The sequence below is a fragment of the Juglans regia genome, chromosome 12 (assembly GCF_001411555.2).
Source record: "Juglans regia cultivar Chandler chromosome 12, Walnut 2.0, whole genome shotgun sequence".
In the NCBI taxonomy this organism is placed as follows: Eukaryota; Viridiplantae; Streptophyta; class Magnoliopsida; order Fagales; family Juglandaceae; genus Juglans; species Juglans regia.
The window spans coordinates 30,574,621-30,586,656 of NC_049912.1; the positions used below are offsets into that span (position 1 = coordinate 30,574,621).

Genomic DNA, 12,036 nt, shown 5'->3' on the forward strand with positions numbered 1-12,036 from the left:
CTGGATTTCCAGGTTTGTCTCCAATCAATAATGATTACTTCGTTTTGTGGGTTTAAGAAGTTGTATTCAAGGTGCAAGTCGTGTACATAATGCTTTCACCTGTGGAATAGTTTTGTGATTGTTCCACACAAGCCAGCCATGTCTTTGGGTGATGTGGGCAAGCTGCCTGACTCAGTTGTTACTCTTTGTGATATTCTACAGTATCTGATTGCTTACTTTTTCTCTCAATACATTTCCGCCAGTCTCACCTTTATGGTATAATATGGCCAAGTTGACCATGCCTCGTCACCATCACTCTTTTTTTTTTTTGGTTTGTTTTATGGATTCATCGCCATCCCTTAGTCGAGGCTGAGTTTGCATTCCACTCAGTAAGCATCTCCTGCTTTAATTCTCTGTAGAATATTGGAAGATCCATGTACGAATGCCAATGTGGTTTACGTGCTTTATAATTAATTATCTTTACTTGGGCCTATCCAGTTTTGCCTTGTTTTTGATATTTCTGTTTCCACCAACCCAATTGTCGATGGTGGCAAGACTGTTGCATCAGCATATTTGCTCCTTTTACCAGTCTCTGCAAGCATCATGCTTTGCAGTGATTCTTTATTTTACTTGCAAATCCAAAAAGGGATTCTAGAGGTGTACAGATTTTGTGCTCGTTGTAACCCCAATCATCGGAATATAGAATTTGGCTTTTAAATTGCACGAGGAGGTCTTGACTGTTCTCTGAACAAGACTATAATTGAGGTTTATACTTCGAATGACTAGGGAGAGATCCCAATACTTCCAAGGATTGGAGCCTTGTGGTCTTTCCATGCAAAAGAGGAAAATGCTCTGCACTACTAGTTTTGAGTTGATAATATTCAAGAAAGTAAAACTGGAAATATAGAGTTCACAATAAAGAATAAGTGCCCCATTTGGTATTTAGAAGATTTCTGGGAGGAGTTACAAGAACATCTTAATAGCCTGGAGTATACAGTGAATCACATCTTTCGTGAAGGTAATGCCATGGCTGACTTTCTAGCTAAGTGTGGGGCGGAAGGGTTGAACTCTGATTGGGATGACATTCACATGCTGCCTAGCCGGGTGAGGGGTCTTCTTCGCATGGACAAGCTGGGTATGCCCTACCTGAGGATATCATAAGCTTCGTGCCAGGTTTGTTGTTCGTTATTTATTTGTCTCTCGTTGCTCTCAAGTTATTTGCGTCTCTTTTTGCCTTGTGTACTTGGTTTTTTGCAGGTGCCCCTCTTTGGCTAGCTCGGATGTAGGTTATGTATCTTAGTTAAGGCCGTGTACTCTATATGGTTATACTGATTTTGATGCCTGGGTTCTTTTTTTCCTAGATTTAGCGCTTATGTAAATCCCAGGTGTCGTACTTGTAACCACGGTTTGCCTCCGCCACAAGTGAGGACAATCAATAAAATTGGGGTCCCGTCCTCCTAAAAAAAAAAAAAAGACCTATCCAAGGAAGTTCTCACCGCAGCTTCCTCCCTCCCCAAAAAAAAAAAGCTGTACAGTATTGGAAAAATATAATTTCACTTTTTCATGAAATGAGGAAAAAAATAAAAAAAATGGAAACTTCATTGGGCCCTCATGAAATAGGTGGATGGTGGATCACTATCTCAAAGGTAAGCACATTCCACAAATATCAAATGAAACAAAGAAATAATGTTTCCAGATATGCTCTTACTGTGTTTGTTTTTCTTTTAGTTGCCATTGTGGGTTCTACTACCACCAATATTGCTGCTGCAACTATTCTGAAAAAGCTTAAGTGCCTAACCAAGTCACTCACTTTGCATATACCAATCTCCAAACCACATATTGAGCATTAGAATTTCCAAAGCAGCATGAGCAACATGGCTATTCATGTCAACTTTATTTTTATTTCTTTGATAGATGACATAACTATCAACCTTTTATTATATTTTAAGAAAAGCACTCTTTCTGCAAGTTGCATAAGAAACCACTCTGCCCACTTTATTCTAATTTTGATCACCTTTGAGAATTGAAAATCGTACACCTGTCATCTCTATCTTTCCTTATTTAAAGTTTCAATTAAAGACGAAATCTTTTAAAAATTACTTTTGTGAGCCATCATGCAAATGTCATATTCCATACTCGGAACACAAACTTCCACTATATATATATATAATACAATAAATCTTGAGAGGTGAAAGGAAGGTGAAGGAACATGGCAGCAGTACAAAAGGTTGCAGTGTCACCTACTGCAGACAGTGAAACTAATTACTACAACGTCCCTACCATTGGGAAAAGTAATGCTCATTAGTGCAGCATACTGTGTAGTAGGGCAAGATATGGTTGGTCTCCAAGGTGAAAAAGGACCTCACAAATTAGAAATATCATACTATGCAGACGACAATTGTTATAAATAATTAAAACAAAGTATGCATCACAATATTGGCCTTTTACACTCATAATTGGAGATCACAGAATGTCGAAAGGGAAGTATCTGTGAAGAATCAGTGTGAGTAGGAAGAAGTACTCATTCACGATTGGAATTGACTTCATCGATCGATGGAGTCTCCTCCCATCTAGTATTATGGCAATTTCACTTCTGCTTTGAAAAGAAAAAAAGTCCCATGCTGCTTTATTTTTTCTTTGTTTAATGATCAAGTATTGAAACTTAATGTATGCAAGTGTCCCATAAATTCAAGATTCTGATACAAGCGATGACTTTTTTGCTTTTAACATATTTTCTTCTCAAACACCAAAATCACTTTTGTCCCTCCCTCCTCTTCCTTCCTTTACAGCTTCGCATTTGCTTTAGATTGACCTTTTGAAACTCTACTTGTATTATCTACAGATGCATGCTATATCGCCTTCCTTTTCCCCTTTCGTTTCGATTGCACCACTCAGTTAACAGTTGCCATTTGATTGCTTTCCTTCGGTGATGAGCAAAAGATGATATCATGTTATGCCTGCAAAAACAGTAAATTATGCCTTTCTCTTATTCATTATGTTTGTTTTTCTTTCTTCTTTTTGGAGGGTTGCAAGCACTCGAGTTTCCCCCATCAGCACCAATCCTGCCCTTAAACAGGGAAACATGGCGCATGCAAAGTGTAATCCACCTTTAAAGCCGCCAACAATGCACATGGGAAGTGTTTTTCGTCGAGAGCGTTTATAGAATGATTTGTCAGCTCTACTCAATTTTGCCGACGGTTCTCGACAAGTTTCTCATTCTTTGTCAAATCACAGAGTTCCTTCCACAAAGCGATTCCTTAAAATGTCTCATTGTCAAAGGGTCCAAGCAATTTCAATGCTAGTTTTTGAAATTCTAGTAATATATCATAACTCCCATCTTTAATACAACAAAACCTAGTATAGCTTCTTCTATCGACATAAAATCATTATGTCTAAAGTTTGCAACCATCCATAACACTGCCGAATCGGGCAACAAGTCGAACTAATACATCAACGAGTATTTGAAACTAAATCATATCCTTTGATTACAAGTTGGGGATGTCCTTTGAACCTAACAATTCTGTTAATGAAAGAACTACGCAGGGCAATGCCTCCGGCCCCCTTGCTGTATGTATATTTCAATGCCCCTACCCTCAACCACAAGGCTTTTTATTACACCATTGGTCTGAAGCATCTAGTCTGGGGGGCTTCCATCCAGTCAGTCAGTAGTCCACAATGACATGGCAGCAGTCACGAAATCATGGTAAATAAAATCACTCGTTATATTTTATTCACAAACTAGAAATATCCCACCATTAATACTAGTAGTAGTAGTCACCAAAGCGTTGAAGTTTAAGCCAGCCAACTGGGAAGTGAGACTATAGTACCATAGATGCAAGTGCTTCCAAATTACAGAAGAAAAACCCGAACTTTATTACAGGACTAATGTCAAGCAAGTACTAGGGCAGAGAAATGAAATTAAAATTGAAACCTCTTACAAAAGGACGAAAAGGGCATGAATTTATGAACAGGGCGGTGACAGGAAAAAACTCCTTCGTAGAAGAGTAGTTAATAGCTTGATACAGCCTGGCCTACCTAGAAAAGGCTTCTGGATCCAAAGGGATAACAGTGGCAGGAAAATCTGTTCTTGGTCCGGCAAGGGAATAATATGCAAGTATATGGGCTGGATGCTCAACTAGAACATTCTCCCCAGGCTGATCTCTAGCAACAACTCGACTAGGAATTAATTCAATATTCCAGAATGGACGAGCCATTGCTAGAAGGTCGCAACTCATTGCAGAGGCTCTATATCCTTGCACCCATAAGTACCTCAAAGAAGTCAGCTGCAATACAGCAGCAGCCAGTCCACGCTCACTGAAGCAGCAGCCCCTCATTTCTAGTTTTTGCAAGCTAGGACAGCCTCTAGAGAACTCCAAAAGCCCCGCATCAGACTCTCCAACATAACCCAGAAGCATCCATCTTACATTTTGGCTGTACTGCCCAACATAACTGAGACCCACATCAGTCAAGCCTCCAGGTCGGAGATACAATGCAAACCGTCTAAGCTTTTCACAGCCCCTCAACAAAGCTCGAACTCCATTGTCAAGAGGCAAATCAGTTATCCTCTCTTCTCGGTCAAGCAAGACTAGGCGGAAATCGCAGAGGTTTTTAGAGTAAGTGCCAATATATTCCAAAGAAGCATTTGTGATATCGGACACATAAACAGCCATGTATTCCAGTTCTAGGCAGCCCTGAGCCAAAGCAATCAAACCTCTTTGTGAAACTACACCTTCTTCATCCTCCATTCCCTGTTCATCGGCACCTCGCTCAATTCTAAGCCTCTTTAGTTTCCTACAACTCTGAGCAAGAACTTCTAATCCTCTGTCTCCGATAACATTCCTTGTCTGTTCAGAAGAAAAACAGATGAAGAAATATATAGAAATTTCAGATACAGTTCCTAGTCCAGAAGAACACATAACACCCACTTCCTTAGGTAGTAACAACTCTCTAAACCCAAAAACCAAGGTCAAAATAATCATTATTGGTAACCAACTACAAGAGACTCTTGTGGAAGAACAAAGTTTGATGATTAGTCAAATAACAAACTGAAAAGAAATTGGACAAAAAAGCAGAAACAAAAGCCTGTTCTGGAATATGTACATGTATGGTCTAAGAGTCAGATACAGGCATAGTTCTAAACAAGTGTAGAAAAATAAAAAGGATATAATGATAAATTGCTAATAAAGGAGAGAAAAAATAAATGGTTTTGTGACTCTACCTCAAGTATTTCTAAGTTGGGGCTCCTTTGTATTAACATACAATGGTCCTCTGTGTCAAGCAGTGCATAGAGAAGATCCAGTTTTTTGAGTTGGGCTGCATAAGGAAATACAATGGGCATTTCATTCTTCCCCATATATGTTAGTCCCAAACGGCATAATTTTGTGGGAAATAATACACTTGAGTACGTGTCTGGATTCTCATTGAAGGAACCCCCACAAAATTCCTCTAAAGCATTTGCAGTACGGAAGAAACGTAGGAGGTCCAAGATTTCAAAATCACTCACTTTAACAGAAACTAAGGAGCAACAATTTCTGGCTATGAGTTCAAGGTCCTCAAAGCTGATTTTGACAAGATCAGTCATATAAAAATTCAAAGCTTCAAGAACCGTGTTGTTCAAAGCAAGCTCGTGTAGCCATTTACCATCATTCTCATCAATTGAGCTCTCTTCCAAAAACAGACTTTTTAAACTCCTGAGGAAGCAACAATTAACACCAGTCAATATTGAACGCAGATCATATTAGGAATCCAGAACCCATAGCTCAATTCATTCAGAATGTGCTTGTGCTCACACATCCACAAGAACAAATGAGCGTAGAAATGAAAAGGAAAGTGGATGTGTCATAAAACTTTATCATGTCCCATAGAATCTTGCATGTCTCAAACTATACTTTTTCTTCTCGTGGAGTGCGCAAGCGCTGCGCAATCCTTTTGTTAATTTTTTTCATGTGGATCCCGTATTTGCTCACTTTTTTCAAAATGATTGCGCAGAGCTTGCGCACTCCATAACTGCAAATATCATTTCTCTTACACAATTACCAACCTAGATATAATCACATGATCAATTAAAATGAGCATTATCGTCTCAACTTTAAAACAGAAAAGGCTTGTCTGACCTAATTTGCATCCACCACCGCACAAGTCCTGTTTCTTCAAATATAGGATATCTCCCTCAATAGGTTATAATTTTTCTTCCAATATCTCAATAATTTTTTTTAATGCTTTAAGGGGCTGGCTCACCACCCCCATGTCATACATTTGGAACACACAGATTTTCACACAATTAAAATGCTTAAAGAGATTTATAAAACCCACAATACAAATTCGAAGCGAAAAAAAAAACACTGAGAGAACTTTCCATGGCTTGAAATTTTCTGATTACTACACAATTCTCCAACTTTCCGTGTGTTATACTCCAATCCCAATCAAGACTCTGTTCAGACAAATTTAATTTATAACATTCCACAAGGATGAGCATATTCATGCATTATGTAAAGATACAGAATCGAGGTAGTTGACTTTGAATGAAAAAGCAAATACGTACCAATTTCCATACAAGAAAGAATACATAGTGCAGTTTTTTCTTTATTTTTTTTATAAGTGATACATAGTGCAGTTAATTAAAAGGAAAAGCTTGGTATAATTGCATGAGCGACCTTTCAATCTCACCTAATCCTTCATGACTGTATGGTTCCCAAACATTTACAGGTCAAAAGTATTATTTTTTCAGTTCTTAATCAATCTACATCTGAGACTAAAACACAATTATTCATCCTGCATAACATTTCTGGAAATTAATTTTGACTCATGATCAGTCGTCACTATTAAAATTGTGACGACACTATTTTCAGTTCTACTCCATCCTTTTACAAGCATTCAGGATGAATGCCATACGTATTCCTATACATTTTCCGTATTATCTAAGTGTAACAAATGACTCGGCCTTTTATGATGTTTATTATTTCTCAAACTATTTCCATTGCCCTTTTCCATTCTCTAAATTGTATTCAGTGCTGAACCTACCTTGAATCCCAACCTGAAAAGCTTGAGTCTTTTCGCTACCCATGACCATAACACACCCCTTAGTTTGAAAAAAAATCTTGTGAAAGTGTAAGTTACATGTGTTTCAGGATAAGTAATTCCAACCTAAGGCATGAATGAGCCAATCCCAGCTACCTGAGAAATCCTTAATGTTATCTAATATTTTTTTTTTTGATATGTGCTTAATGTTTTCTAATATGAATGACAACACAATGAATCCAACTAATGTTGAATATATATAGATCAAGAAATACCCCAAGTCCTATATAAATTATATAGATATATAAAATAATAACTCAAGTAAATTCTCCCTTCCATTTGTACACGACCATCTGTCAGTGGCAAATTCAAACTTACTACCAATATGCTTTCATTTATAAAACTCAAATGAACATATCTCCGGAAAAGTTCACAAACCACTGAGGAACTGTATCAGAATAAAGTGAGATTGAAAGCTGCTTACGCAATGATACCAAGCTTCGAAGAAATTGTATCACGACCCTCCTAAATGAACATGCTATTAATTCACAATTAAAAATTTCTTTCAAACTAGAACTTCCTAAAAAAAAAATAAGTTCAGACATTATCTACAACGATCTAAGGAAAGCTCAAATCACATTTGAGCTTATACTCCAAAAGGACTAATCAAAATTACAATCAGAGTTTGTTGGAGTCATTATAAGGCTCAGTTTGGATTAAGAAACACTCACGACCCATCTCATCTCGTCTCGTCTCATCATTACAACTTTCACAAATTTCCACATAAAATACAATAAACAATTCAACTTCAAATCTCAAAACAATAATAATATTAAAAAAATAATATTCTAACAATAGTTTATTCAACTTTTAACTCTCATCTCATCTCAACTCACTATCCAAACCTAACCTAAACCACAATTTCTCCCTACCAAGCAATGTGGGATCCTAATAATCATTTTTCTATAGAGCTTGGATATCACAATCTCCCCCTCGCAAATCCTAGACATCCTCTTCGGTCCATTACGTCCATTACTTGTGGCACGGCTGAAGTCCCCAATTTTAGGTCAGGATTGGCTTCAACTACCATTTATAACAAGCTAAGAAAATTTCAGCCACGTCTAAACTTATACTCTAAAGGATTAATCAAAGTTACAATTTGAGTTCCTTGGAATCATTATAATCACCAGATCTCTGTGAGATCTCATTTACCCACCTTCTATAGACCTAGGGTATTCCAAAACCCCAAAATTCCCCCAATTTGTAGGGCTTCCTACAGATCATTCTCCCGTGGGGTTTAGAATAAAAAACTCGCCTCTTGCCACCTAGGGATCAAATATACCTCTCTATTCGACCTCCTGCCCTTATAACTCTTAACTCCAAGAGCATATAATCACTCCAAGTCTTCGCTAGCGGCTAGCCAAGAGAAGGTGTTCAGATCGCACTGACACATTGTTGGTTTGACAAAATACACACTAACACTAAGAAACAATTATGAGGCCCTATCACTTTCTTAGCCCACAAACCAGACTTAATCTAGAGGCCTTAGAGTGACCATGAAGTCCTAGAATAGGCTGCCATTGAATGCATTGTATCATAGAAACCGAAGACCCCACAAACCTCAAGTGAGTTTATGCTGAAAATTTCTGACTAAGGATATGTTTGGTAAGTGAATATTTCTCTAATCTTTTAGAATTCTTGAAAAAGAATTGAAATGTATTGCGTTTTATGAAAGTTGATAGGTAGAATGAAGATTTGTTTGGATAACAAATTTGTGAAAGTTGTTTTTTAGGTTTTTTATAAGTAATAAATCTTTATGAAAAAACACAAAAGGTGCAATCCAAATATGTGGGAAGTATAAAATAGAGACACCTATCTAAAGGGAGAAATAGATACAATAAAATCTTGCAAGAAAATTGTTTTGGTTTATGTTTTCTTGAAAGTTGTCTTGATTCTTTTCTCTCTTTTTTTCTCATTCAAGAAAACTTGGGCAAATGATTAAATGAAAGTCTTTTTCAAGAGATGAAAATCTGTTCCACTGTTTAAAATTTGTTTAAATTGAAATTGAAAAAAAAAAAAATCTTAAAGCTTTTTTTAAACTTTCAACCAAAAATACCCAAAGAGTTGTAACCGTTTCTAGTTCCTAAATAGGTGTAATCACATGTATCATTCTTGTGTACTTGGGCTATGCCTATCTCTATATCAATAAAATATCTTCTTACTTATAAAAAAAAAAATACCCCGAAGAGTCCTTTTCATTTAGTTCAAGAACTGAATTAAAGGGAATGGTACAGCAAGCAAGGCTAAAAGCAGATCTTGAAAAGCTCGTTGTAGGTCTTAACCATGGAAAGAATAGAAATCGGGTAAGGTACGGATTGGCGCAAAAAGAAAATAATAATTCTACTTATCATCCTCACACACCACACACCACACCTATTTTAATTTTTTTTTTCATTTTTCCTATAACAAGTATGTGATGTATGGATGATAAATAAAATAACTCAATTAGTTTAACAAGAATAAAATAAAATAAAAAATAATTTTAAATTATGTAAAGTGTGTGGTGTGGGATGATGAGTAGCATTCCTCAAAAGAAAAAAGGTATTGCATAGTATACATCATTAAATATGTGTGATTATTTTATCATCCATGAAATGCATTTCTTTTCCAAAGAAAACACAAGTGCTTAGAAAGGATCCAGATTTGTACTAGGTTCAAACCTTAATTGAATAGGTGTATATCATACAAGCTATAAGGATTTTCGTTCAGGCTTATTATATGACATTGTGTTTTTCCTAGCTTGGATATGTTGCGATTTATTAATTTATGACATTATTAATTCGGTAGTCATATTTGGGATTCTTTTTTTTTTTTATAAGTATATTTGGGATTCTTTAATGTCTATAAAACTCTTATTACATGATGCTAGGGAATGTAATGATGTAGCATTACCAACCTTATCGGGAAGTGGGAGTCATTGTTGCTATCATACAAGCAATTATCTAGATAAGCACCTGATGAAGTCAAATGACCTAAGTTCTGGCTAAAACTTGAAGATACCAACAAATAGTGGGTAGGACTTCAAGGAAAAATCGAAAATCAGCATGTCAACAATTAAAGAAGCAACCACCTGAACAATTAGAAGCCCCGCACCTTATCGGTAACAAATTATTGATAAAGGAAGTAGAAATAACCAAAGATTAAAGGAAAATCATAAATTCGCTCACAAAGAAAATTAGGGTTTGCGGACCATATAACATTAGCCAAGTCATTAGCAAGGAAATCACAATTAGAGTAAAATTATCAAATAGAATATCTATAAACAAAGGGAGAGCTTAGTAAGCGACCCAATCGAAGGAAAATTTTAAACTAATTACACGTATTGCACAACTATTTAATAAAATAAACCTCGGCCACATGATAAAGCCAGAGATAAAGTTAACAAGTAGATTCATACAAATAAATAAACCTCAGCCACAAGATGAAGTGGAAGATATCTTGAATGAAAACAAAAAAGGGTGGGGGAAATTACCTGCAGGACCGACCGATATGAAGAAGACCATCCGTGGAAAAGCCAGAACACCTATCGATCTTGAGCGAGTCGAGCTCGCGCCCGCGAGACCGAGCAAGAAGCTCAAGATCGGAGTCCTTCACAATCATTCGCCGGAAGTGAAGCGACTTCAAGCAATTGAAAGACTCGGCGATCTCGTTCACCCACGGAGTGACGTATCCTCCCCAGTCCTCGGGTATTAGATTGAACATCGCGGCCCTGGGCTTCCCCTTGAGTGTCAGAGACTCCAGCTGCCGAAACCTCCGGCGAAGCCGATCGGGGCTTGTCGTGTAGCAGAGCGCGATCGTCAAGTGTTTCCGCGTCAGTGCGTCAAGCTCGTACCACCGGCGGCACACCAGAGACGCAGCGTCCCGGTCCTTTGGGTCGTGAATATACGGCATCACGCAGTTCAGAACCTCGTCAGACATTCCGGTGCACACTCTGGTTCCATTCTGATCCTCCATTGCTACCAAAACCCCAAGAAATACTCCGGGAAAAACTTCACTTCTTTTTTCTAATAAACAGAAATTATTTTCACACTCAAATCTCAGCTCAGAAGCTTCCAGAGCCTTAAATCTCGAAGCCGAAATCAGTTAAACGAATCAGTGAGTAAAAATAAAACAAATCAGAAACCGTATAAAGTAAAAGACCCACTCATCGGGCTTCATCTGCAAACAAGAAAAAAGAACGCCAACTAGCAAAGTGAAACTCGGTAAGTACGCAACAACGCGGTTCGGACAAGATCCACATGGTGAGAAAGAGATCGAAGGGTGGAGATCGCCGGAATTGGAAACCGACGGAGACGGTTGGAAAACAGTTAAAATGGGAGGGCGATTGAACCAGATCCTAGTGAGGGGTCTATGATGCGCTTCGAAAAACAAGAGGGTCAAGTTTTTGGGGGTGTTAAAAGAAAGGAGCAGAGGCCTTAGAAGGAAAATAATTAAAAAATTAAAAATAAAAGAGCATACGACAAAACTATATTGAGTGCAACCAATCAGATGTCATTATTGCTCCGCTCTGCTACTCGCACACCACACTCTCTCTCTCTCTCCATATTAAGAAGAGGAGAGAGTCACCGAGTGTGATACCCATGTCTTGTAAAAATATATCATATTATATAAATTTATTTATATTTAATCACTTTAAATTTATCATCATTTATAATAAAATAATACTATATATAATTATGAAATATGTAAATATCGTACAGTCATTTTGAAATAGAGTATGATCTATTATTAAAAATTTAATTTATTTTTATGTAGATCTCATATTTATTTATTTTCTTCAAAATGACTGCACAGGCTTATACGCTCACGACTGTAAATATTATTTTTATTTATAATAATTTTCTATAAAACATTTGTATAAATCAATAATAGTGTTTTATTACACAAAAGCGGATGCAGCACATCATTCAAAGTAAAACTCATTAATTTCAAAACACCAATATCTCCTCAGTTTACAATATAATAAATAGTATCGGTAAA

General features: G+C 37.0%; 1 protein-coding gene across 1 annotated transcript; it reads right to left on the reverse strand.

The window, feature by feature from the left end:
- Window positions 1-3,683: 3,683 nt before the first annotated feature.
- LOC109002723 (coronatine-insensitive protein 1-like) lies at window positions 3,684-11,447 on the reverse strand. The gene is made up of 3 exons (XM_018980591.2): window positions 10,529-11,447; window positions 5,198-5,669; window positions 3,684-4,823 (listed from the first exon to the last, which is right to left on the reverse strand). The coding sequence occupies exons 1-3, from the start codon at window positions 11,008-11,010 to the stop codon at window positions 4,011-4,013; spliced, it is 1,767 nt and encodes a 588-aa protein (XP_018836136.1). The 5' UTR covers window positions 11,011-11,447; the 3' UTR covers window positions 3,684-4,010.
- Between the last annotated feature and the right edge of the window lie 589 nt (window positions 11,448-12,036).

Coding starts and splice junctions, on each gene's coding strand:
- LOC109002723 (XM_018980591.2), bottom strand. CDS start 11,010: ATGGAGGATCAGAATGGAACCAGAGTGTGCACCGGAATGTCTGACGAG. Junction 5,670..10,528: donor CATATCGGTCGGTCCTGCAG/GTAATTTCCCCC, acceptor TTGCTTCCTCAG/GAGTTTAAAAAGTCTGTTTT. Junction 4,824..5,197: donor CCAACTTAGAAATACTTGAG/GTAGAGTCACAA, acceptor TCTTCTGAACAG/ACAAGGAATGTTATCGGAGA.